This window comes from Mycteria americana, chromosome 20 (assembly GCF_035582795.1).
Source record: "Mycteria americana isolate JAX WOST 10 ecotype Jacksonville Zoo and Gardens chromosome 20, USCA_MyAme_1.0, whole genome shotgun sequence".
Lineage (NCBI taxonomy): Eukaryota > Metazoa > Chordata > Aves > Ciconiiformes > Ciconiidae > Mycteria > Mycteria americana.
This window is the reverse complement of record NC_134384.1, coordinates 6166221-6191534: the sequence shown is the minus strand read 5'-3', so window position 1 is coordinate 6191534 and position 25314 is coordinate 6166221. Positions and strand designations below refer to the sequence as shown.

Sequence of the window (25314 nt, the reverse complement as noted above, 5' to 3'; positions counted from 1 at the left end):
CGAAGAGGCGAGGGGAGGAGCGGTTGCCAGCGGGGATTGGAGAGAGCGCTGGGGAGGGGCGGGGCCTGGGGAAGGGGGCGGGGCCAGAGCGCTAGAGGGGCGGGGCGGGCGGGCACACCGGGGGTACCGGGGAGGGGGTACCGGGGAGGGGGTACCGGGGAGGGGGTGCCAGGACAGAGGCATCGGGATGCCCCAGGGTCCTCCGGGGCGGTGCCGGCACCCGGCTCCCGGTGCGGTGCCGACAGCCCCGTTACCGGCCCCCGAGGGGCTCCCCGTCCCGTTCCAGGGCTGAGGGACACAGGGAGACTAAGTGGGGGTCGGACGAGCTGGTGGACGGACGGACGGACACCCCCGAGGGGGCGGTTGCCCGTCCCGCTGGGGGCCGGGTCCGCGCGGGGGCGGACCGGGACGGGGGGCTGTCCTGGGGGTGTCCGGGGGCGGACCGGGGGGCCTTGCCGGGGGCGGGGCGGTGCTGCCCGCCCCGGGGGCGGTGGGGTTCCCGGTGGCGGCTCTGACAGCGGAGCGGTCCCAGCGGGCGGCGGAGGCAGCACCGACCGCCCCCGGCCCGGCCATGTCGGAGCCCGGCGCCCCCGCGGCCGGCGACAAAGCGCCCCGGCTCCAGGTAGGGCTCCGGTGTGACCCCCCCTCTCCCCGGTGCCCGGAGCAGCCTCTCGGTGCGGCCCCTGGGTGCTCCGGCACAGTTCCCCGAGGCAACTCCCGGTGCAACCCCCGGTCCCCCCATGCAACTCCCGGTACAGCCCCCAGTGTCCCGGTGCAACCCCCGGTGCAGCCCGCGGCCCCCCGGTGCGGCCCCCCGGTGCGACCCCCGGTTCAACCTCCCACTCTGCCGGTGCAGCCCTCCGCTGTTCCGGTGCCGTGGCCGTTGCAGCCCCCCGGTCCCCCGCTGCAGCCCCCTCCCCCCTCCCCCGCCCGGAGCAGCCCCCCGGTCCCCCCTTGCAGCTCCCCGCTCCCCCGGAGCAGCCCCCGGTGCCGTCCCGGTGCCCCGGCTCCCGCCGCTCTTTCCCCGCAGGACCGTGTCCTGGGTGGGGTGCGCTGGGGCCGCCTCCAGGAACCCCTGGGCTTCGTCAAGGTGCTGGAATGGGTGAGTGTCCCCCCCCCGTGTGTGTCCCCCCCCATCCCGGGCCTGATCCTGGCACCGGGACCCCCCCCCCCGGGCACAGCCCCTTCCCCAGCACCCCTGGGTGCTGGTCCTTCGGGCCCCCTGTCCAGCACTTTCCCCCCAGCCCCGGATTTGGGGTGCCCCTTTGCTTTCCTAAAGCCCCCCGGGGACCCTGGAGCCCCCCCTGCCCCTCCGCAGCCTCCCCCACCCCGGCAGCCCTGGGCGTGAGGACCCCATCCTGGGGGGACTCCGGGGGAGGTGGGGCGCGGGGCCACCCGGACGCCTGCGTTCGGGCCACGCGGCCCCCCCAGTGACCTTGAGCAGGTGGCTTCGCCCGGCCGAGCTGGAGGGGACGGTGACATCGGGGTGCCATGTCCCCGTCATTCTCACGGGCTCGGGGGACACAGGGCGGGCGGGTGGGTGGAGAGGGGAGCTGGGGGTCAGCGGGCCCCAGGAGGGGGGACCCTGGGGACGGGGGGAGCCAAGCGCCCTCGGCCCCGTCCCCGTCCCAGCCGTGCTATGAATGGCTCCGGGATTGTATTTCAGGGCGGCATTTCTGTGGCACGGCCTCGCCGTGGCCGGGGGGCTCCCAGCCGGCCCCACGCCCAGGTGCCAGCGCTGGGGAAACTGAGGCACGGGGTGGGGGTTCAGCCCCGGGGCGTGAGGCTGGATCCATTTGGGCACCTCCTGCCCGGAGCAGTCGGCCCGAGGGGGCTTTTCCCGCACCCGTTTGTGTCCGACCCCGCGGCTCTTTGCTTCGGGTAACCCCACCGGGGAAGGCGCTGGGTGCCAGCGGAGCCGCCGTGCAGGATCAGGCCCTGCGTGCACAGACACCCCGAAGCCGAAACCGGGAGGAAAATCCCCGAGGCGGCCACCAACGCTCCTGCTTCGACCCTTGGTGCCGCACGTGGGCCCGCCCATCCCCACGGCGTCAGGCCTGGCCGTTCGGCTTCCCCTCTTCACCCGGCCGGCCCCAGGAAGCCGTGAGCTCAGCCGGGATGAGTTGCCAGAAAACTATTTGGGAACCGTGTTTTCCCGGCACCCTCCGCCGGAGTCGAGAGCAGCTCGGCACCGAGGGACGGGAAATGGCAGCGGCAGCTCCCGAGGGAGGGGTACCGACGGCGTCCCACCGTGGCGATGCTCCCAGCTCGCTGGAAACCCACTCCCGGTGCTCCGCACCGTGCCTAAAATTAACAGGGGGGTGGCCTTGCTACCCCCCCCCCCCCCCCAGAACATCACCCCCCTGCCGCTGCCCCGTTTCGCCCCTGGCCACAAATTCCGGTGCCGGTGGCAGCCCCGGTGCTGGCGCACGTGGCCGACAGCTGCGGGGTGGCAGCTCGCCCTGCACCACCGCGGCTGCCGTGACTCAGCGCCGGGGGGTGCAAACCCCCCCCTCCTGCACCCCCGAATGGGGAGAGGGGCGGGCGGGGGGGTCCCCAGGGTCTTGACCCCCCACCCCCGACCCGCTGCTCCTCTCCCGCAGCTCTTCGCCATCTTCGCCTTCGGGTCCTGCGGCTCCTTCAGTGGCGAGACCGGGGCGACGGTGAAATGCGGCGGCGAAACCAAAGAGATGAGCGCCATTTCCGTCCAGTTCGGGTACCCCTTCAGGTGAGGGGCACCGAGCCCGGACCCCCCCGCCCCCCAGGAACCTGCCCCGGCACCCGACGGGGCTCCACAGCGAGGTGGGGGGCACGTGGGGTGCTGGGTTGGGGTTAAACCCCACCCCCGCTGCTGGGACCCCCATGGGACCGCGGCCACGGTCCCCGTGGGCGGGGAGGTGCTGTGAGCGGCTGGGGACTCTCGGCACCCCCAGCACCGCGAGGCATCCCCCGGCTCCGGTTCCTGACACCAGCCGGGGGGATCCTCGTTAATCAGGGAAGACCAGGGGGATCCTCGTTAATCAGGGAAGGCGAGGATGGAGCCGGGCCAGCCGTGAGCCATGGTTTTAACCCCTTCCCTCGGCAACCGGCCCTGTGCCGGGGCACCGGACCGAAGCAAAGGGTCCCGGTTCCAACCCGGCAGTGGGTCCGTGCCCTCCGTCCCTGGGGGAACCACCCCAGCGCGGTTATTTCGGGCTGGCAGAGCCGTCCCCATCGTCCCCTCCATTCCCGGGCCACCCGACATCCCCCTGCCGCTATCCCAGGTTATACCAGATCCCCTTCGAGATGCCGGACTGCGAGGGGGAGTCGGAGTCCCACACCCTGCACCTCGTCGGCGATTTCTCCGCTCCTGCCGAATTTTTCGTGACCCTGGGGGTCTTCTCCTTCCTCTACGCCATGGCGGCTCTGGTGCTTTACCTGCGCTTTCATTCCCTCTACGGCGAAAATAAGAAGCTCCCCTTCGCGGTAAGGCGGCCGCATCCCTGGGAGGGGACGGATCCTGCACCGCTCCGTGCCGGTGTCGGGGCTGAGCCCGGCGTCCCCATGCCGGCAGGATTTCTGCATCACCGTCTGCTTCGCCTTCTTCTGGCTGGTGGCGGCGGCGGCGTGGGGCAAGGGCCTCACCGACGTGAAGGCGGCCACGCGGCCCGCCAGCCTCATCGCCGCCATGGGGGTCTGCCAGGGCGAGGAGGTGGTCTGCAACGCCGGCGCCACGCCAGCCATGGGGCTGGCCAACATCTCCGTGGTGAGAGCCGGGCGGCGGCACGCAGGGCGTGCACCGATGCACACGGGCGCGCGCGTGCGAGGGGCGTAGGCGCACACGCGTGCACGTGGTCACACACGGGCGTATGTACGGGCATGCACATATGGGCACATACATGTATTTATTTGCTTGGGGGAGAGATTTATGGTGCTTCAAGCAGAGCTAAGCGGCCCCCAGCCCTTGCGGGGGCACACGCGTGTGCACACATGCACACACGCACACATGCACACAGCCGTGCGTGTGGATGCCTGCAGACGCTTGCCAAAGCCACGCACAGGAACGCGCACCCATGCGCACGCGCGTTCACGTGAAAACGCCCACGCACACGTGAACGCAGCGTGCACACAGGCATGCACACGCACGCACACACGTGGATGCACACACGTGGGCGCGCACACATGTACGCTCACGCCCGCGAGCCCTCGTGCGCACACGCGCACGCCGGATTCCCGAGCTCAGCCGGGGGCGGGTGGTGGAAACGTCCGCACGCGCGCTCCGTGGCCACGGTGCCGACTCCACGCTGGTCCCACGGGACGGGGGACCCTTCCTGCACCCCCACAAGACCCCCGCAGCCATAGGGGACCCCCATGCCGGGGTGGGTGCTGGTGACGCAGCCCCTGGTGTGGGCATATGGGGCGCAAGGGGTGCATGAGGGGCAAGGGGTGCCTGGGGTGCACGGATTGCATAGGGTGCACGGGTTGCATAGGGTGCGTGGGGTGCACCGGTTGTATGGGGTGCACGGATTGCAAGGAGTGCATGGGTTGTATGGGGTGCATGGATTGCATGGGGTGCACAGGTTGTATGGGGTGCATGGATTGCATGGGGTGCACAGGTTGTATGGGGTGCATGGGGTGCATGGGGCACACGGGTTGCATGGGGTGCACAGGGCACATGGGGTGCATGGATCGCACAGGGCGCACAGATTGCATAGGGTGCATGCATTGCATGGAGTGCACGGATTGCATGGGGGAGCACAGGGCACATGGGGTGCACGGGTTGCATGGGGTGTGCAGATTGTATAGGGTGCACGGGGTGCATGGATTGCATAGGGTGCACAGATTGCATAGGGTGCACGGGGTGCATGGGGTGCACAGATTGCATGGGGCGCACAGGGCACATGGGGCGCAGGGGTTGCATGGGGTGCGCAGATTGCATAGGGTGCACGGGGTGCATGGATTGCATAGGGTGCACGGATTGCATAGGGTGCATGGGGAGCGTGGATTGCATGGGGCGCACAGGGCACATGGGGTGCAGGGGTTGCATGGGGTGCGCAGATTGCATAGGGTGCACGGGGTGCATGGATTGCATAGGGTGCACGGATTGCATAGGGTGCATGGGGAGCGTGGATTGCATGGGGCGCACAGGGCACATGGGGTGCAGGGGTTGCATGGGGTGCGCAGATTGCATAGGGTGCACGGGGTGCATGGATTGCATAGGGTGCACGGATTGCATAGGGTGCATGGGGAGCGTGGATTGCATGGGGCGCACAGGGCACATGGGGTGCAGGGGTTGCATGGGGTGTGCAGATTGTATAGGGTGCACGGGGTGCATGGATTGCATAGGGTGCACAGATTGCATAGGGTGCACGGGGTGCATGGGGTGCACAGATTGCATGGGGCGCACAGGGCACATGGGGCGCAGGGGTTGCATGGGGTGCGCAGATTGCATAGGGTGCACGGGGTGCATGGATTGCATAGGGTGCACGGATTGCATAGGGTGCATGGGGAGCGTGGATTGCATGGGGCGCACAGGGCACATGGGGTGCAGGGGTTGCATGGGGTGCGCAGATTGCATAGGGTGCACGGGGTGCATGGATTGCATAGGGTGCACGGATTGCATAGGGTGCATGGGGAGCGTGGATTGCATGGGGCGCACAGGGCACATGGGGTGCAGGGGTTGCATGGGGTGCGCAGATTGCATAGGGTGCACGGGGCACATGGGTCGCACGGGGTGCACGGGTGCACAGGGCGCACGGGTTGCACGGGGCGCATGGGTCGCACGGGTGCACGGGGCGCACGTGCAGTGCCCGGGGCGGGGGCTCACCCGTGGGTGCCCCGCGCCGGGGGTCTCTCCTCTCCTCTCCTCTCGTCTCCTCCCCCCCCAGCTCTTCGGCTTCATCAACTTCGTGCTGTGGGCCGGGAACTGCTGGTTCGTGCTGAAGGAGACGCCGTGGCAGGCGCAGGCCGCGCCCCGCGACAGCGCGGCCGAGCAGGGAGCCATCGACAAGCAGTAGCCACCCGGGGTCCCACCCGTGCCCCGGGACCTCGCGCCGGCCGCCAGCCCGGGGACGGGGTGTCGCTGGCCCCGGGGTTGGAGACGCGGGGGGGGTATGGATGCCATAGGGGAGGGATGCGTAACCCCGGGTAGGGGGCATTCGCCGCCGCTGCCTGGCTGTATATAGGGGTCTGCGTCACCCTGGGCGTCCCGTTCTGTATAGGGGGGCTGTATGTGTAACCCCGGGGTGTCCACGTCTGTATGGGGGCCTATAAAAGTCCTGGGTACCAGCTCTATATAGGGGTGTGTATAACCCCTGGTGTCCGGCTCTGTGTAGGGGGTACGTACAACACCTGGATGTCCTGCTGTGTATAAGGAGCTTTATATAGCGGGTATATACAACTCCTGGACGTCCTGCTCTGTATAAGAGTGTATATAGCCCCTGAGTGTCCTGCTCTCTATAGGGATATATATAAGTCCCAGGGGCCCAGCTCTGTACAGGGGCTATACATAACCCCTGAGTGTCCTGCTCTCTATAGGGATATATATAAGTCCCAGGGGCCCAGCTCTGTACAGGGGCTATATATAACCCCTGGGCGTCCTCCTCTGCATAGGGGTAACTCCTGGTGTCCTACTCTCCATAAGGGTATAGATAACGCCCAGCGTCCAAAGGGCATATATAAGCCCTGGGTGCCCAGCTGTCTGTACGGGATGTATATTAACACCTGGATGTCTGCCTCTGTATAGGGATATATATAACTCCTGAGTGCCCAGCTCCGTATAGGGATAACGCTCCGTATCCAGCTCTACCCAGGGAGTAATTAAACACTGGATGTCTGCTGATGTATAGGGGCTATATATAACCCCTAGGCATCCTGCCCTGTGTAAGGGCATAGATAACCCCTGCTGTCCAACTCTATAGAGGGCTATATAGCGCTTGGCCATGTCCAGTTCTGTATAGGGATGCATATAAGCCCTGGGTCCCCAGCCAGATACAGGATGCCTATATAACTCTTGGCTGTCCAGCCCTGTGTTAGAGGTATACGTATACGTAACCCCCGGGAGTCCAGCGCTCTATAGGGGTAACCCCTGGGTGTCCAGCTCTGTATAGAGGGTATATATAACCCCTGGCTGTCCAGCCCCATATAGGGTTAACCCCTGGGTCCCCAGCCACATATAGAGAGTATATGTAACCCCTGGGAGTCCAGCACTGTATAGGGGTAACCGCCCGGTCCCCAGCCCTGTATAGGGGTTATATATCAGCCCCGGGTCCCTAGCCCTGTATAGGCAGTATATGTTGCTCCTGGGATTCCACCCCTGTATAAGGATAACCCCGGGTCCGCAGCCCTGTATAGGGGGTGTATATATATAACCCCTGGGTTCCCAGCCCCATATAGGGATAACGCAGGTCCCCAGCCCCGTGTGGGGATTACTTGTCACCCCTGGCTGTCCATCCCCGTATAGGAATAACCCCTGGGTCCCCAACCCCACATAGTGGGTATATGTCGCCCCTGGGAGTCCAGCCCCCGTATAGGGATAACCCCAGGTCGCCAGTCCTGTAGAGGGAATATACAGGACCCCTGGGTCCCCAGCCCCGCATAGTAGGTATATATCTCCACTGGCTGTCCAGTCCTGTATAGGGATAACCTGGGTCCCCCCAACCCCATATAGGACCCCCCAGCCCCATATAGGCAGTATATGTCACCCCTGGACCCCCAGCCCCGTATGGGCGTATATGGACCCCCCAGCCCCATATAGGCAGTATATGTCGCCCCTGGGCCCCTAGCCCCATATAGGCAGCACATGTTGCCCCCGGGCCCCCAGCCCCGCATAGGGATATTCGGACCCCCAGCCCCGTATAGGAGTATATAGACCCCCCCTGCCCCGCATAGGGGTATATAGACCCCCCCTGCCCCGCACAGGGGTATATAGACCCCCCAGCCCCGTATAGGGATATACGGACCCCCAGCCCCGTACAGGGGTATATAGACCCCCCCCAGCCCTGTACAGGGGTATATAGACCCCCCAGCCCCGTATAGGGATATACGGACCCCCAGCCCCGTATAGGGGTATATAGGCCCCCCCCTGCCCCGCATAGGGGTATATAGACCCCCCAGCCCCGTATAGGGATATACAGACCCCCCGCCCCGCATAGGGGTATATAGACCCCCCCCAGCCCTGTACAGGGGTATATAGAGCCCCCAGCCCCGTATAGGGATATACGGACCCCCAGCCCCGTACAGGCGTATATAGACCCCCCCGCCCCGCACAGGGGTATATAGACCCCCCAGCCCCGCACAGGGGTATATAGACCCCCCCCGCCCCGCACAGGGGTATATAGACCCCCCAGCCCCGTATAGGGATATACGGACCCCCAGCCCCGTACAGGGGTATATAGACCCCCCCCAGCCCTGTACAGGGGTATATAGACCCCCCAGCCCCGTATAGGGATATACGGACCCCCAGCCCCGTATAGGGGTATATAGGCCCCCCCCTGCCCCGCATAGGGGTATATAGACCCCCCAGCCCCGTATAGGGATATACAGACCCCCCGCCCCGCATAGGGGTATATAGACCCCCCCCAGCCCCGTACAGGGGTATATAGAGCCCCCAGCCCCGTATAGGGATATACGGACCCCCAGCCCCGTACAGGCGTATATAGACCCCCCCGCCCCGCACAGGGGTATATAGACCCCCCAGCCCCGCACAGGGGTATATAGACCCCCCCCGCCCCGCACAGGGGTATATAGAGCCCCCAGCCCCGTATAGGGATATACGGACCCCCAGCCCCGTACAGGCGTATATAGACCCCCCCGCCCCGCACAGGGGTATACGGACCCCCGCCCCGTGCCGGGGTACGCCCGGGGCCGCTGGGTGTCCCGGGACGGGGCCGGTGCGGGGCAGCCCCCGGGCGGGGCGGGACTACACCGCCCGTGGTGCCGCGGGGCGGGCGGGGGCGCGCGGCGCATGCGCGGGGGCGCGCGGGGCGGGGGCGGCGGCGGCGGCGGCGGCGGGGGGGGCGCGCTCCCGCGGCGGCGGCGGCGGCGGCGGCGATGGCGGCGCGTGGGCGCGCGGCGGCGGCGATGGCGGCGGCGGCGGAGCGGCGGCTGCCCAGCCTCGACGAGTTCGCGGGGCAGAGCTGGAGCGCCTGGGTGGAGCGGGCCGGGCCGCCGGCCGAGCCGGGTGAGGGGCGGCGGCGGCGGCGGCGGCGGGGGCGGGCGGGGGGGCTGCCGCGAACGGAGCCGCGCCCGCCGCCCCCCGGTCCTAGCGCCGCCGCGCGGTAGGCGGGCAGCGGGCGCCCCGCAACGGGCAGCGGGCAGAGCCGGCAGCGGGGAGCCGGGCGTCCTGCGCCGGTCACCGGGCAGCCGGCAACCGGGCACCGGGCAGGCAGAGCTGGCACCGGGCAGCCCAGTCTGGCCGCTGGCGACCCTGCGCCCGTTACTGGGAGCCGGTTACCGGGTGCCCCATCCCGGGTGCCAGATAGCCCCGGGGGGCGGTGGGCACTGGGTAGCCCGGACCAGGAACGGGGTAGCCCAGACTGGGAACCGGTTGCCGCCGTTACCCCGGACCAGGCAGAGGGCACCGGGTGCCCCAGACCGGGCACCGGCAACCAGGCGGTGGGTACCGGGAGCCCCGGGTGGGAACCCGGGCATCACGTGCCAGGTACTGGGGTACCCTGCGCTGGGAACGGGGCACTGCCCCGGTGGGCTCCGGGCACCGGGACCAGGAACCTCAGGACGGGCACTGCCCCACCGGTGCCCCGTGTCGCGCCTGGACGGGACCGGGCAGCCGGCGGGCACGGCACGGGCTCCCGGCACGGCTGGATGGGGCACGGGCGCTCCTGGCGTGGCTGTGCACAGCTGGGCGCCCAGTACGGCACGGCCGGATGCGACTGGGTGCCCAGCGCAGCATGGCCGGACAGGACTGGGTGCCCAGTATGGCACAGCCGGATGGGACTGGGTGCCCCGTATGGCATGGCCAGATGGGACTGGGCGCCCAGCATGCCATGGCCAGACGGGACTGGGTGTCCAGTATGGCATGGCCTGATAGGACTGGGGATGGACTGGGCACCCAGTATGGCACTGCTGGATGGGACTGGGTGCGCAGCATGGCACAGCTGGACAGCACTGGGTGCCCAGTATAACACTGCTGGATGGCACCGGGCACCCAGTATGGCACAGCTGGCCAGGACGCCGTCACCACTGGCCCGGTGGACACCGGTTCCCCCTTAGCAGAGGCCGGTGCAGCCGGCTGGGGCCGGGACACCCGCCTGGCACGGCCAGTGAGGCCGCGGGCTGCCGGGCCACAGCCGGCTGGGGACCAGGGTGTCCCCTGGGGTGTCCCCAGGCAGTGGGGGCTGTCCCCGGTCACGTCCCAGCCAGGACGCGGCTGTCCCCAGGAGCACCCGCACCCCGCCGGCGGTGGGCTATCGGCAGGGTCCAGCGCAGGGTGGTGGGACGGGGACCTCGGAGGCGATGGCACGCCGCGGGGCCGCCCCTCACCCCGGGATGGATCCGTCCCTCTGGTCTAATTTTAGCCGGTTTAATTGTTCCGGGAGCGCTGGCGGCGTTTGATGGCCGGGAGTGGCGGTGCTGCCGGCGGCAAGGACTCGGTGGCTGCACCCAGTGCTGGCTGTGGCTGGGGGAAGCCGGGACCGTCCCCGTGCCGGCCGCTGCTGATGGGGTTCTGTCTCTGGCAGGATCAGGGTCGGAGCTGGAGGAGAGCGGGAAGAGCGGCGGCAAGAAACTGGACGCCATGACCCTGATTAAAGAAGGTAAGCTCCCTCCTTTGGGGAGAAAACCCGGCGTTTTGGGGCCGTGCTTGCCCTCCAGCCCAGGCCCTCGGGCTGCGATGCTTCCCCTGGCGCCGAGACCCGGTGGGAGCCGTGCCGCACCGCTCACCAAACTCTCGCCCCGCAGACATGAACATCTTCGGCCACTGCCCAGCGCACGACGAGTTTTACCTGGTGGTTTGCAACCACTGCAGCCAAGTGGTGAAGCCCCAGGCCTTCCAGAAGCACTGCGGTGAGCCGGGGGGGCTCCGGGCACGGCTGTCCCCCCCCACGGCATCCCTTCCGGCATCGGGAGGGACACGGGAAGGCAGCCGGGGCTGGCCGTGCTGGCACGGCCCGGGGTTGGGGGGCTCACGGTGGTGGGACCCCCGGTGCGGGCTAATGCCAGGCTTCCCCCCCCACCCCACCCCATCCCACCCTGTCCCGGCAGAACGCCGCCACGGCCCGCTCAGCAAGCTGTACGCCCGCGCCGCCGCCGCTGCCAAGTGCCACGTCGCCGTCAACGGGCAGCCGGCGGCCGGCGGGACCCCCGGCACGGCCAAGGCGCTGCGGGAGAAGCCCCCGGGTGCCCGTGGGCGAGTCCAGGCCCTGCCCGAGCGGCCGGACAAGGACAACAACCTCTGGTGAGCACCGGGACGGGCGGTTCTGCCGCTTCCCTGCCGCCGGGCCGCTCTGACGCCCCCCCCAAATTCTCTCCCCAGCTTGTTCGTGCCCGTGGTCAACCTGGAGAAGATCCCCAGCATCCCCAAACCGGACGGGCACGGGATCAAGGTGCCCCCCAAAGCCGTACCCACCAACTCCAAGGAACCCCTGGGGAAACCCGCCACCGCCGCGGTGCCGAAAGAGCCCCCGGTGTCGGCCGGGGTCGGGGGGGATTCGGCGATGCCCGCCGACGGCCCCGGGTGCAAACCGGAGAGCGCGCCCGCCCCGGGGGAGAAGGACGCGGGTGCCTCCAAGCCGCCCCCCAGGTCCCACAAGAAGCTGGCGCGTGAGTCCCCCTTTCCTTGCCGGCGACGGGGTGGGGGCGGCAGGTTGGTGCCGCGCGGCACCGGATCCCGGCGCGGCATCCTGGTCCCGTTATTTCGGCGGCCGGGTCTGGCAGCGGGGTAGGTACCGAAGGGGCATCTCCCACCTCTGCTCCTGCGTCCGGAGGAGCCGTGCCCTGACCGCAGCTCTGTTCACCCGGCAGGTTTAGGGTCTCTGCCCGCGGTGCCGGCTGGCCCGGAGGAACGGCGGCGGCGGTGGTGGCATGCGGCAAGAGCGTGAGCCAGGGTTGAACCCCCCCGCCCCGGTCCCGTGTCCGTCCCCCCCCCCCCCCCCAGAAATGGGAGTTGGAGAGATGTTGGGGTGCTCGCGAGCACTCTCGGGCGACAGTGAGCGACGCCGTTAGCAGAACCCAGGCTGGGGGCAAAAGCGGGGGGCTCGCCCCGGGGAGGGGGCGAAGGGGGGGGCCAGGAGACCCCCAGGAGACAGAGGATGGCTCTCGGGGCTGTGTCCCCCCGCCCAGAGCGGGGATGCTGCGGCCTCTTGCTCTGCGGAGGGGGGGTCTCCATCTCCAGCCCTGGCTGGGGTGACCCCCACGGAGCCCCCCCCCCACGGCCAGCCAGCGATGTCCTGGTGAGGCTGTGCCCCCCCCTCCCAGCCGCCGGAGCCCCCCCCCGCCACCGCCGCTCTCATCCCCCCGTCCACATCGGTGGAAACCTCAACCAGGGCCAGACATGGTGGGGGGCAAAGCACTTGCCCCCCCCCCCCCCCCCCCCGCAGCTCGGCCCGGGCCCCCCCGGCATCCCGCTGCCTTCCTCTGCCCGCAGGCAAGGAGTGCGACCTGAACAGGCAGTGCGGCGTGCTCAACCCCGACACCAAGAAGATCTGCACCCGCTTGCTGACCTGCAAGGTAGTGGGATGCCGAGGTTTGGGGGGACGATGTGGGGGGGGGACACACACCATCATCCTGCCCAGGGGGTTTTGGGGGGGTCCCGGTGGGTCTTTTCTCACCCCCGCTGTCGCCCGGCACAGATCCACTCGGTTCACCAGCGCCGCGAGGTGCAGGGTCGGGCCAAGGACTTTGACGTGCTGGTGGCCGAGCTGAAGGCCAGCTCCCGCAAGGGCGAGTCCCCGAAGGAGAGGAGCCCCCCCGGGAAGGAGCCGCTGCCCCCCCCGCAGCAGGACCCCTCCTCGCTGCCGCAGCCCCCCGCCGGCCCCCCCAGCACCTCTCCCTGCCGAGCCAAGCTGCCCCACTCCCACTGCCCGCTCCCCAGGTGAGGACCCCGGTGTCTGGGTGGCGGGGAGGGGGGGGGACACGCAACACACCCCCCCGTATCGAGCACCCCAAAAATCTCTCACCGCCTCCTCTCTGGTGCAGGGCCCGGCTTTCCTCCGACAGTGACCCCGAGGACGCGCCGGCCGCCTCTGGGGAGGGGGGCACGGGGGTGTTCCCCTTCCCCCTGCCCAAGGGGGGCAGCCGGGTGTCGAGCGAGGAGAGCGAGGAGGAGGGGGGCGAGGAGCCCCCCCGCCCCCCCACGCGCCCGCCGCGGCCCCAGGCGGTGAGTGGGGGGACCCCGGGGTGGGATGGAGCCCCCCGACCCCGCTGTGAGCCCACCCAGCTGCGTCCCGCTGCCGGCCCCATGCTGGGTGGGATGCTGCAGGTGGGGGGCTTGGGGGGGCCATGCTGACCGCGTGTGTGTGTGTGTCCCCCCCAGTTCTGCACCTTCGGGAGCCGCCTGGTCAGCCCGGGCTGCTACGTCTTCAACCGGCGCCTCGACCGCTTCTGCTCGGCGCTGGGCTCCATGCTGGAGCGGCACCTCAGCTCCCACATGTGGAGGTGAGGGGGGGGCGGCCGGGGGGGGCTGCGGGTGCTGGGGGGTGCTGCTGGGTGCCAGGGTGCAAAGCCACCCGGCCCCAAGGGGAGGGTTGCCCTCCCCAGGGTCCCAGCGCGGCATGGAGGGGGTGTACCTGAACTGGGGGGGGGGGCGAGGATGGGAGCGGGGATTTGGGGGAGGGGGTCCCATCTCGCCCCTCCCTGCCTGAATTGGGGGGGACGTGGCAGGGGTCAGGGATGGGGGCGGGGATTTGGGGGGGTCCCATCTCACCCCCTCCCCACCTGAACTGGGGGGGGATGTGGTGGGGATGCGGGGATGGGAGTGGGGATTTGGGGGGGTCCCGTCTCACCCTTCCCCTCCCCTCCCGCAGGAAGATCCCTCCAGCCGCCGAGCCCCCTCTCCACACCACCCCGGCCCCCCCCAGCCCCGCCGTCCCCCCCTGCGGCCCCGCCGCCCCGACCCCCTCACCACCCACACGGACCTCATCCTCATCGGCGGCCCCCCCCGGCACCCGGGAGGGCCGGGTCCCCACCAGCCTCAACTACACGGTGGGGTCCCCCCACGCGGCGGCCGCCTGCAGCCAGCCGGAGTGCGGGGGGGGCGGCAGCCAGTCCATCACCTCCCCGCTGCCGGCCAACATCCCCTCGCCCTCCTTCAGCAAGTTGCCTTCCACCAAGGCCAGCAAATCTTCCCGAGCCCGGGAAGCGGCCGGCGGGATGGATCCGGACACCCGCAAACGGAAGCCCCCTCTCGCCGCCGGCGGCCCCCCCTATAAACGGACTTGTTCGGGGGACGGGGTCAAAAGCAAAAACCCCGGCTGCCAGGTTTCGGCCCCCCCCGGCAAGACGAAACCCACCCCTCTGGGTTGCCCGGCTTCTTCCTCCACTGCCGTCCTCAACGGTACGACGCGGGTGAAGCGGCTCGCCCCCCCGGACTGCCGCGGCCCCCCCGGTGCCGCCGCCGTGGACCCCCGAGGCTCGCCGCTGCACGGACCGGGGGTGCCGCCGCCGCCGCCCCCCCGTTGTATCTCCGAGGACGAGGTCAAGAAGCGCAAGAACGCGGCCACGTACTGCCGGCCGGTCAAGCCCAAGGCTGCGCCCCCCCTGCCCGGCCCCCCGCCGCCCCCCGGCCCGGCCCCCCCCGACTCGGGCAGCTCCGTCCGCAGGAAGAAGCCGGGGACCCCCCTGGGCTTCGAGGAGAAGCGGAGCGCCCTGAAGGTAGGGCTGAGATGAGGGGGGGTGCTGGGGGGGGGTCTCTGCTGAGCTGAGGGGGCGAGAGCCAGGGTTTGGGGTGCTCCTGGGGGTGCAGAGCAGCGTCAGGGTGTGACGCCGGGCAGTGAAATGGGGGGACCCCCCAGGGCCACCAGCACCCACAGGGGACGGGGTGGACCCGGGGCTTGGGGCCGCTTGTGTGCACCCATGCCCTGAAGGACACCCTGGTCCTGCATAGGGGACACCATGGGGACATCCTGGTCTCAGTTAGGGGGGCACCGTGGGGACAACATGGCCCCAGGTGAGGGACGCCATGGGGACCTCTGGGGCTGGCTATGTCCTAGGTGAGGGACACCATGGGGACCCTCTGGGTACCCCCTGGCCTTGGGTGGGGGACACTGGGGGACACTGTGGTCTTGGGTCACGGGTGGTGGATGCAGTGGGGACCTTCTGGGGACACCATGGCTCTGGGTGGAGGCCACCACGGGCACCTTCTAGGACACCCGTGTCCCAGGTGAGGGACACTGTGGGGACCCTCTGGGTACGCCCTGGCCCCAGGTGGGGGACACTGTGGGGGACACTGTGATCTCGAGTCCTGGGACATCCTGGTTGTGGGGTGGTGGATGAGGTGGGGACCCTCTGGGGACATGTTTGTCCATGGTGGGGGATGCTCCCTCTGGGGACACCCAAACCTGGGATGGGGGACACCGTGGGGACACCCTAACCCTGGGTAGGGGACGCTGTGGGTCTCCGCTACCCCGTCCCCACGGCTGACCCAGCACTCTCCTCTCCCACAGTCCAAAGCCCATTAATGGAGGGGCCACCGGGGCCACCCCCCGCCGGGCACGGGTGTCCCCCCGCGTCCCTCCACTGCGGGCGCGAGGAAGCCCCCACCGGAAAATGCCGAAAAGCCGATGAAGGGGAAAAAAAAAAAAAAAAAAAAAAAAAAAAAAGCCCAAAACCCCCCAAGGAAACAAAAAGAAGAAGGAAAAAACCAACCTCCAGAAAAATACCTCAAGACTCTCAGTTCTGTTCTCTTGCTGCTAAACCAGCCCCCGGGAGAGGAGGCGGCCGTGGCCGGGGGTGTCCCGGCACAGGACCGGCCACCAGGCCACCACTGGGCCACCACGCCGGCCGCCGCCGGCCGCGGATATTTATAAGAATTACTATTGCTGTTTTTTGTTTCTTTTTTAAAAAAAAAAGAAAGAAGAAAAAAAAAAAAGCCAGGTATCGCAGAGGGTGCGGGGGGGGCCGGGCTGTGTCCTGGGGGTCCCCGCGGTGTGTGGGGACCGCGGTGTGTCCCCATGTCCCCAGGAGCCCTGCGAGGGCAGGGCAGGGGCTGGGGTGACGCAGGGGACGGGGCAGGGACGGGGGGTCCCCAGGGAGGACAGCAGGGACTGGGGGCAGCCCCAGGCTCACCAGCAGCCCTGAGGGGACAGAGGGACAGGGGTGGCCCTGGCTGTCCCCGCGGGGACGGGGTCCCCCGTCCGTCAGTGCCCGCTGCGGCTCGGCAAGCCCCGCCCACCACCCGCATGGCCACGCCCCAGCAGGTAAGGCCACGCCCCTGTCTGGATGACCACGCCCCCGTCCGCTGAGGCCCCGCCCCGGGGGGAGATGGGTGCTGGGGGTCCCTGGGGGGGATGTAGTGGGGTGGGGGAGGTACTGGGGACCATGGGGGGGCTTTGGGGAGCTGGGGGGGGACGCTGAGGGTCAGTGGGGCGCTGGGGGGGGTCAGTGGGGTGGGGGGGCTGCAGGGAAGCCCCCTCCCAGCACAGCCCGACGGGGACGGGGTCGGCCTGGCCTTGGGGTGAGCCCCCCCGCTCCCCCCACCCCCCCGCACACCCCAGATGGGGGCCGGGGTGGCAGCAGGGACCCCGGCTCAGCCTGACCCCTCACCCCGGGGGGGTCCCGCAGGGTGGCGTGGTGGCACTGTCCCTGTCCCCGCCCCCCCCTCCCCCTCCCCACCCAGCGAGGAGACCCCATCTTGGGGACGCCCCCTGTAGCACCCCGACACTGGCGAGGGCTGCGCAGGCACGACGGGGAAACACGTTTATTTTGGCCAAGGCATCAACGGGCAGCTGCCAGCGCGGGGGGGACGTGGCCCGGGGGGGGGGGGACATGGGGGACACAGGCTGGGCTGCGAGGGCGCAGGGCCGGGGGGGTGCAGGGGGTACCCCCATTTGGGGTGCTGGACCCCCCGGGGTCCCACTCCCCGCGGGGTGGGGGGCTCTGCTTGTGGCTGTGAGTTGCATGGGGGGGCCAGGAGGGTGTTCGGGCGGGGGGGGGGTTGCACCCCATGGGTCCCCGGGGGGTGACATGCCCCTCGTGTCCCCCCCGCCGAGCGCTGGCCGGGGTGGCACATGCTCCCCCGGTGGGACTCATGCTTGGTGATACACATGCCGGGGAGGGCGCGGGGGGGGCACGGTGCCGCGGGGAGGGGGCGGCTGCCCCGCCAAAGCGGGACCCCCGGGGCCCAGCTCCCGGCGCTGCAGCATGTGGGTGCCCCTGGTGCTGCCATCCCCGGGGGGGCACCCGCCGAGCCGGCCCGGGAGCTGTCGCTGGCACTGTCACCTGTGGTCCCGCGGTGCCCGGCGGGCAACGGGGCCGGTGCCCCCGGCTCTGCGGCCACGCTGTCCCCACGGGAACCCCCTTGTCCCTCGCGGTCCCATGGTGCCAGCACGGTGGTGGTGACCTTGGCGGAGGCCGGCGTGGGTGGACAGCAGCGATGCAGGGGGGCGATGGCGTATGTCCCCCCCCCAGGCTGGGGACACGGCGGTGGGGGTCCAGGCTGCCCCTCCTGCCCGCAGCGCATCCATCGGGGACAGGTCCCAGCGGCGGTGGGGACCTGGGGGTGTCCCTGGGGACCGTCCCCGCGATGTGTGTCCCCCCCCTACACCACGATGGGGGTGTCGGAGAAGACGGAGCTGACCGAGTCCGGATCCGACACCTTCCTCTGCGCCTTGGGGCCGTGCCGGGGGGGCAGCTGGGGGGTCCCCCCCACCTTGAACCTGCCGTTCTGCCCCGGGCCGGTGGCGGAGGCCGAGCGGGACCGGCAAGGCTCCCCGGGGACGCCGACGGCGTGGTTGGGGGTGGCGCTGAGGACGGAGGAGTTGATGCTGTCGTCGCGGGGAGCCGGCGGCTTGTCGGCACCGTGGCAGCAGCAGCAGCGGCAAGGGGTGAGGTACAGGTAGATGAGCACCAGCACCACGCTGAGGATGCAGCCCACCAGCGTGGTGTAGGCGGTGTTGAGGGTGTCGTGGGGACCGTGCAGGGTGAAGTTGTGCACCAGCAGCTCCACGTAAAGGGTCTCGTTGAGGAGGGGACCCGCCACCCAACACGCGTAGGTGCCGGCATCCTCGGGGCGCAGCGCCCGCAGCTGCAGGCTGCCGTTGGCCAGGAGAGCGGCGCTGCCGTTGCCCCCTTCCTCCAACACCCGCTCGCCTCCCGGCGTCACCCAGTGCCGGCTGCGCACCCCCCGCAACCGGGTGTCGCAGCTGAGGGTGACGGTGTCACCCAGGTGGGCTTCCAGCACCGCTTCCCGCGCCTCGCTGCAGTTGAGCGGCTGCCGGCCGGCCAGGGCAAGGATCCCGACGGACACCGGGGCGGTGGGCAGATAGCACTGCAACTCCTCCTGGAAATCCATCACGGCGCTCAACCGGCGGCGACGGCCGCGGGCAACCAGCTGGAAAAGCGGGCAGTCGCAGGCCAGCGGGTTGCCGTGCAGGTAGAGGCGGTCGCGCAGCCAGGCGGGCAGCGCCTGCAGCTCGCCGACGGGCAAGCTGCGGAGGCGGTTGGCCGAGAGGTCGAGCAGGGCCAGCTGGGGCAGGCGGCTGCCGTCGCGCAGCAGCTCCAGCGGGAAGCGGGCGATGCGGTTTTGCCCCAGGTAAAGCTTACGGAGACGGCTGAGGTTATCGAAGGCGGTGCGATCCACGGCGGAGATCTCGTTGTTGTAGAGGAGGAGGACCTCCAGCTCGGCCAGGTCGCTGAAGAGGTTCTCCTCCAGCACCCGGAGACGGTTAGAGGAGAGGTCCAGGTGCCGCAGGTGGGGTACGTGGGCGAAGGCTTCGGTGGAGACGAAGGAGAGCCCGTTGTGGCTGAGCAGCAAGGCGTGGAGGTGGGCCAGCCGCCCCGGCGCCCAGTCGGCACGCAGCCGGCTGACGTTGTTGTGGCTGAGGTCGAGGACGGCGGTGAAGCGGGGCAGGGGGGCCGGCACCGAGCTCAGCACCGCCTGCGAGCAGCTCAGGATGTTGGAGGCGCAGACGCAGCGCGGGGGGCAGCTCCCGCCCGCGGACCCCCACGGCGACAGCAGCGCCAGTGCCAGCAGCAGTGGCATTAGTGGCAGCGGGGCCCCCGGCCCCCCAACGCCCCCCATGGCCACGCTCTGCCCCGTGGCGTCACACGGGTGCTGGGGACAGGGCACCGGCATGCCCGCGAGCCCCCCGCCTGGGGGCACGGGGTTGGCTTGCACGGGGTGGCTTTGGTCACCCGGTGTCACGGCATGCACCGGGCTCGCTGCTCACCTGGTGTCGCGGTGCAGGGTGGCTTGGTCACCCGGTGCTGCAGAGTGGGGTGGCTTTGTCACCCAGTGTCACAGCACGTGCTATAGGGTGGCTTCGGTCGGCCGGTGTCACAGCATGTGCCAGGCTAGCTGCTTGGCTGGTGTCACGGCACAGAGTGGCTTGGTCACCCGGTGTCACAGCACAGGGTGGCTTTGTCACTCGGTGTCACAGCATGTGCTATGGGGCGGCTCTGGCCACCCGGTGTCACGGCTAGCTGCTCGCCTGGTGGCACGGCACAGGGCGGCTTGGTGACCCGGTGTCACGGCATGCGCTGGGCTCGCTGCTCACCTGGTGTCACCGTGCAGGGTGGCTTGGCCACCCGGTGTGGCAGCGTGGGGTGGCTTTGGTCACCCGGTGTCACAGCGTGCACCAGGCTCGCTTCTTACCCGGCGTCACGGCGTAGGGTGGCTTTGGTCACCCAGTGACACGGCATGCACCAGGCTCGCTGCTCACCTGGTGTCACGATGTGGGGTGGCTTGGTCACCCGGTGTCACGGCGTGGGGTGGCTTTGGTCACCCGATATCACAGCAGGTGCTATGGGGTGTCACCTGGTGTCACAGCATGTAGCAGGCTTGCTGCTCACCCGGTGTCACAGCGTGGGGTGGCGTTGTCACCCCGTGTCACAGCAGGTGCAATGGGGTGGCTTCGATCACTCGGTGTGACGGCGTGCACCAAGCTCGGTCCTCACCCGCTGTCACAGCGTGGGGTGGCTTGGTCACCCGATGTCACCGCATGCACCACGGGGTGGCCTGGTCACCTCTGGTGTCACAGCAGGAGGTGGCTTTGGCCACCGCTGTCACGGCACGCAGCAGGCTCGCTCCTCACCCCGTGTCACGGGCCCGGGGTGGCTTCGTCACCCGGTGTCACAGCGTGCCGGCGGGTCGCTGCCCACTCGGGTCGCGGCTCGCCCCGGGGCTCCCGCCCGCCGCAGCCCCGCTCCCCCCGCGCTGCGGAGGCGGCCCCGGCCCCCCCCGGTCACCCCCGGCCCCGGCCCCGCTGCGGACGGAGCCCGCGGGAGGATGCTCCCCGCGCCCCCCTCCCCCCCCCCCCGCTTCCCGGGGCGTTACCGGGGCCTGGTACCGGGGCCGGTGCGGAGGAGGGCGGGCAGGGGAGGCCGAGCCGAACCGAAACGAGCCGAGCCGAGCCGGACCGAAGCGAGCCGAGCGAGGCCGAACCGAGCCGGGCAGAGCCGAACCGAGCCGAGCGGGGCCGAACCGAGCCGGGCGGAGCCGAGTGGGGCCGACCGGAGCCGAGCGGGCCGGGCCGAACCGAGACGAGCGGGCCGAGCAAGGCCGAGCCGAGAGGGGCCGAACCGACAGGAGCCGAGTGGGGCCGGGCCGGGCCGATCCGATCCGATCCGATCCTGGCCGAGAGGGGCCGATCCTGGCCGAGCGGGGCCGAGCCGAGCCGAGCGGGGCCGAGCGGGCCGGGCCGGGCCCCGCGCCGGCTGCAGCGCGCACCCGCGGCCCCGGGACAGGGTCTGGGGGCGGCCCCGGCGCGGCGCACCCCGCGCACGGCGCATCCCCATTGGCTGCCGCCTCATCGCCCGCCACCAATGGCGGCAGCGCCCGCTTAACCCCTGGTGGGGCCGCGCGCCGCCCCCCGGGCCGGGCCCCCGGAACCGCCCGGTCCCGGCATCGCCTCGGCCCCGGCCCCGGCCCAGCCCCGGCATCCCCGGCCCCGTCCTCATCCTCATCCTCATCCCCGGCCCCGGCCCCGGCCCCGGCCTCGGCCTCGGCCTCATCTTCATCCCCGTGCCCCTCTCCATCCCCGTGCCCCTCCCCATCCCATCCCCATCCCCGTGCCCATCCTCATCCCTGTCCCTGTCCCCACCCCCATCATCCCCATCCCATCCCCATCCTCACCCTCATTCCCATGCCCGTGCCCATCCTCATCCCTGCCCCCATCCCCATCCTCATCCTCATCTTCAGCCCCGTCCCCCTCCCCATCCCCATACCCCTCCCCATCCCATCCCATCTCATCCCCATCCCATCCCCATCCCTGTGCCCATCCTCATCCTCATCCCCATCCCCATCATCCCCAACCCCATCCCAAATCCATCTGCGCTGCCCCAGCACCCGCCCCATCCTGCCGTGCTGGTACCCACCGGCTGCACCGGCCCACGCCCCGCGGCGCCAGCCCAGACCCCACGGCACTGGCCCACATCCCCTGGCACTGGCCCAGAGCCCCGTTCCAGCCCCAATTCCCCGGTACCGGCCCCATCCCACTGCCACCCCCAGGATGGAGGGGACACATCCTGCCCTGGGGTCCCCGCCGAGGGGCACCCCTGGGTGCTGCCGCCCCCGGCCAAGCAGGGGTGCCCCCCGCCCCCCCCCCCGCCCCGCGTGGCCGTGTCTCTGCCTCCCGGGGGTATTTTTAGATGCAAACGTTTGTGCCATTTTTTTGGGTCCAAAATTACAGGGAAAGGAGCCGGCACAAACTGCGCTGAGATGATGCAGCCTTTGGGGGGGGAGGGGGGGCAGTAATTAAAGGGGAGCCCCCTGCAACACAGAGCAGGGTGACCCCAGGGTGCCCCTCACCCTGTGCCCCCCCCCCCCCAGCTGCTCCCTGCACCCGTGCCCCCTGGCTGGGTGTCACCCCATCGTCCCCCCCTCGCTGCCATCGTCCCCTCCGGTGACAGGGAATTTTGTCCTTTGATCGTCCTCAATTTCTCTGCCTTAATCCGGGTGCTAATCCCTGCCCAGCACCCGCTGCCCAGCCCGGCCCCCACCCAGCACCCAGGCCCCCCCGCAGTGGGGGTGCCTCAGCTGGGACCACCCGCACCCCACCATCCCCGGCCCACGGGTGGGCTCTGGGTGTCCCTTGTCCTCGTGTCACTGCGGTGGGGACTTGGCGGGGACCCAGGCGTCCCGGGGGTAGCCGGCACAGCACCGAGCCCCCAGCGGCGTGCCGGGCAGGATTGGTGCCGGCTGCCCGGCTGCAGGTGTGTGCGCGACACGGGTGCACACGCGTGCCGGCACGCACACACAGACGGGCAGGCACGCACATGCCCGAGTGCACACACACACGCTGGAGACACGTGCACACGCGCATGCACCGGGTACACGTGTGTGCACCCCCTGAGCACACCCGCGTGCAACCCCGCCAGGTTGACACGCGTGTGCGCGCACACGGCTGCACCCGCCGTACGTGTGCGTGGGTGTGTGGCCCCTCCAGCCATATGCGCGTGCACTGGAGGCACACGCGTGTGCACACGCACACCCCCGGGCATGTGCACACACGTGTGCAAACACGCTTACCCTGCGTGCCCGGCCAGGGGTCTCCAGCTGTGCCGGTACATCTGGAGGAACCAGTCAGCCGTGCAGGGTGCTGGGGTGCTGGGGTGCTGGGGTACGGGTACCCCAGGGTGCCTGGGTGCTGGGGTGCAGGGGTATGGGTACCCCAGGGTGCCGGGGTGCTGGGGTGCAGGGGTATGGGTACCCCAGGGTGCCTGGGTGCTGGGGTGCTGGGGTACAGGTACCCCAGGGTGCTGGGGTGCTGGGGTGCAGGGGTGCAGGGGTATGGGTACCCCAGGGTGCCTGGGTGCTGGGGTGCAGGGGTACAGGTACCCCAGGGTGCTGGGGTGCTGGGGTGCAGGGGTACGGGTACCCCAGGGTGCCTGGGTGCTGGGGTGCAGGGGTACAGGTACCCCAGGGTGCCGGGGTGCTGGGGTGCAGGGGTGCAGGGGTATGGGTACCCCAGGGTGCCTGGGTGCTGGGGTGCAGGGGTACAGGTACCCCAGGGTGCTGGGGTGCTGGGGTGCTGGGGTGCAGGGGTACGGGTACCCCAGGGTGCCTGGGTGCTGGGGTGCAGGGGTACGGGTACCCCAGGGTGCTGGGGTGCTCAGTACCAGGGTGCCACAGCACCATGGTGCCACGATGCCGGGCTGCTGGGCTGCCAGGGTCATAGGGTGCTGGTATGCCAGGGTGCCAGGGTGCTGGGGTACTGGGGTGCCAGGGTGCTGGGGTACTGGGGTGTCACAGCGCCTTGGTGCTGGGGTGCCAAGGTAACGGGTCCTGGGGTGCCAGGGTGCTAGGGTACTGGGATGTGAGGTTGCTGGGGTGCCAGGGTGCTGGGATAGTGGGGTGCTTGGGGACCGGGGTGCTGGGGTGCCAGGATGCTGGGGTGCCAGCAGTGCCAGGGTGCTGGGGCGCTAGGATAACGGGGTGCCAGCAGTCTCAGGGTGGTGGGGTGCTGAGGTACTGGGGTGCCAGGGTGTCGGGGTTCCAGGGGTGCATTATAAACCCCACAATGCCAAGGCAGCCGCCTGCCCCCCAGCACCCGCCATGCCGAGTCCCCCGGGGGTCTGGCCGGGCTGTGGGGTGGAGGCCAAGAGCCACCCCCTTTTTGGGGGGCAGAACCTCCCCGGGGGAATCTGGGGGGGGGATCCAGGTCTGGGGCTGCACAAGGGGGTCCTGGGCACCTGGTTTTGGGGGCGTGCATGGTGTGGTGCCAGGGAGGGTGCCCAGCGCGGCTGGGGCAGAGGGGCCGGGGGAGCGCGGGGTGTCCCTGGGGATGGGGGGGGGTCTCCCCCCGGCTGCAGGGCGGCACGGGGGGGACGGACGGGAGGAATTCGCAGGCGGCTGCGAGGCTGTGCCGCAGCGGCTCAGCCACCCGGGCCCTGAATTATTGATGCTCCAGTGGCAGGAAACAGCAAAGCCATAAATCTGCCTGCGCTGGCACTGACACCGGCGTGACGGGGCAGGAGCAGCCCTGTCTCCCTGCCTCAGTTTCCCCAGGGAGGAGAAAAACCCTCAGGGGCCCATTCTCAGGATGCACCCCGTGTGCTGGGAGCGAGGGGGTGCGGAGACACCCACCCCCCCCCCCCCGCTCCCCTTTCTGGACACCCAGAGTGGGGGAGCGATGCTCCTTGCAGCTGGGTCCTTCCTGGCTCGCAGGGTGCAGGTGGCCGGCTCTGCACCTCCTCACCATGAGAGACCCCGAAATATTGGGGTGCTGGTGGCTGAACACCCGCCTGCACCGGCATGAGGGAGGGAGGAGGCAGGGGCTGGGGGGGTGTGAGCTTGGGGTCGGGTGGGCACCCAGGGTAGGGTGGCACCCAGGGTGGGGTGGCACCCAGGGTGGGGTGGCACCCAGGGTAAGGTGCTCTCCTGGATTTTGGTGCATGCAGGAGTTACCAGGACAAGGCGGGGGGGGCAGGGCTTTCCCCCACCCTGCGGAGCGGGATCGATCCCCACATTCGGCTCCCGGCTGCTGCACAGGGCAGGGGATGGACCCAGGGCAGGCGGGGGGGACGCGAGGCAGGATGGGTGCCCCTGCGTGTCCCTGGCACTCCTGCTCACCGGGAGACCATGTGCCGGCGTGACCGGTGCCCGGGGAGCCACCGGCAGCCATCTCCGGGCCCCGGTACGATGGGGCCGGTTCATCCGAGGTCCCGCGTTTCTAATCTGGTTTGCATGGATTTATTTTTGGGTCCTCGTAACCTAGCAATGGGCACGTGACGCGCAGGGCCTGCGGCAGGGACACGCGTCGCCCGCCTCGCCCGCCGGCCGCTTGCCACCCTCCACGCGCTGGTCCTGGGGATGGGGCCCACTCGGCCGCGCATCCCCCCGGGCACCCGTGGGATGGGGTCCAGGGCACTGCCAGGAGGAAGTTCACGGCCTGTGCAGGCTTTTGGGGGGGTGCCGGGCCTTGGAAGTGATGGGAATCCCCCTTGTAAGCTAATGGCCATGCCCTGGGGAAACTGAGGCACGGAGCGTGGTGAGGGGGGGCACTGCCCCCATCCCAGCTGCTCCGTTACTGAACTGGGGGCAAGGGAAGGGGCACTGGCCTGGGGGTGGGCAGAGCCGGGGGCCTCTGCGGCCCCTCTGAGTGGCCCCCCCAGCCCTGTGCATCCCCCCGCACCCACCCCCGTCCCCACTCTGTGGCCCCCACTGCAGACCTGCCTCCTGTCCCCTCCTTCCCCCCACCCCCCCACCCCAGGGTGCCTCCCGCG

General features: G+C 69.8%; 3 protein-coding genes across 3 annotated transcripts; 2 read left to right on the top strand and 1 right to left on the bottom strand.

The window, feature by feature from the left end:
* The first annotated feature begins 455 nt into the window (after positions 1-455).
* SYPL2 (synaptophysin like 2) lies at positions 456-6273 on the top strand. The gene is made up of 6 exons (XM_075521522.1): positions 456-622; positions 1031-1102; positions 2604-2728; positions 3264-3465; positions 3554-3745; positions 5868-6273. The coding sequence occupies exons 1-6, from the start codon at positions 572-574 to the stop codon at positions 5994-5996; spliced, it is 771 nt and encodes a 256-aa protein (XP_075377637.1). The 5' UTR covers positions 456-571; the 3' UTR covers positions 5997-6273.
* Positions 6274-8975: 2702 nt separating this feature from the next.
* On the top strand, positions 8976-16001 carry ATXN7L2 (ataxin 7 like 2). The gene is made up of 11 exons (XM_075521515.1): positions 8976-9160; positions 10677-10751; positions 10897-11001; positions 11200-11392; positions 11471-11757; positions 12581-12663; positions 12786-13027; positions 13132-13312; positions 13469-13590; positions 13959-14805; positions 15597-16001. The coding sequence occupies exons 1-11, from the start codon at positions 9031-9033 to the stop codon at positions 15609-15611; spliced, it is 2280 nt and encodes a 759-aa protein (XP_075377630.1). The 5' UTR covers positions 8976-9030; the 3' UTR covers positions 15612-16001.
* Positions 16002-16850: 849 nt separating this feature from the next.
* Positions 16851-20841, bottom strand: AMIGO1 (adhesion molecule with Ig like domain 1). The gene has a single exon (XM_075521517.1). It carries the CDS (start codon positions 19223-19225, stop codon positions 17690-17692), a length of 1536 nt encoding a protein of 511 aa, XP_075377632.1. The 5' UTR covers positions 19226-20841; the 3' UTR covers positions 16851-17689.
* Positions 20842-25314: the final 4473 nt, after the last annotated feature.

Coding starts and splice junctions, on each gene's coding strand:
- SYPL2 (XM_075521522.1), top strand. CDS start 572: ATGTCGGAGCCCGGCGCCCCCGCGGCCGGCGACAAAGCGCCCCGGCTC. Junction 2,729..3,263: donor CAGTTCGGGTACCCCTTCAG/GTGAGGGGCACC, acceptor CCGCTATCCCAG/GTTATACCAGATCCCCTTCG. Junction 3,746..5,867: donor GGCTGGCCAACATCTCCGTG/GTGAGAGCCGGG, acceptor CTCCCCCCCCAG/CTCTTCGGCTTCATCAACTT.
- ATXN7L2 (XM_075521515.1), top strand. CDS start 9,031: ATGGCGGCGCGTGGGCGCGCGGCGGCGGCGATGGCGGCGGCGGCGGAG. Junction 11,393..11,470: donor GACAAGGACAACAACCTCTG/GTGAGCACCGGG, acceptor TTCTCTCCCCAG/CTTGTTCGTGCCCGTGGTCA. Junction 13,313..13,468: donor GCCCGCCGCGGCCCCAGGCG/GTGAGTGGGGGG, acceptor TGTCCCCCCCAG/TTCTGCACCTTCGGGAGCCG.
- AMIGO1 (XM_075521517.1), bottom strand. CDS start 19,225: ATGCCGGTGCCCTGTCCCCAGCACCCGTGTGACGCCACGGGGCAGAGC.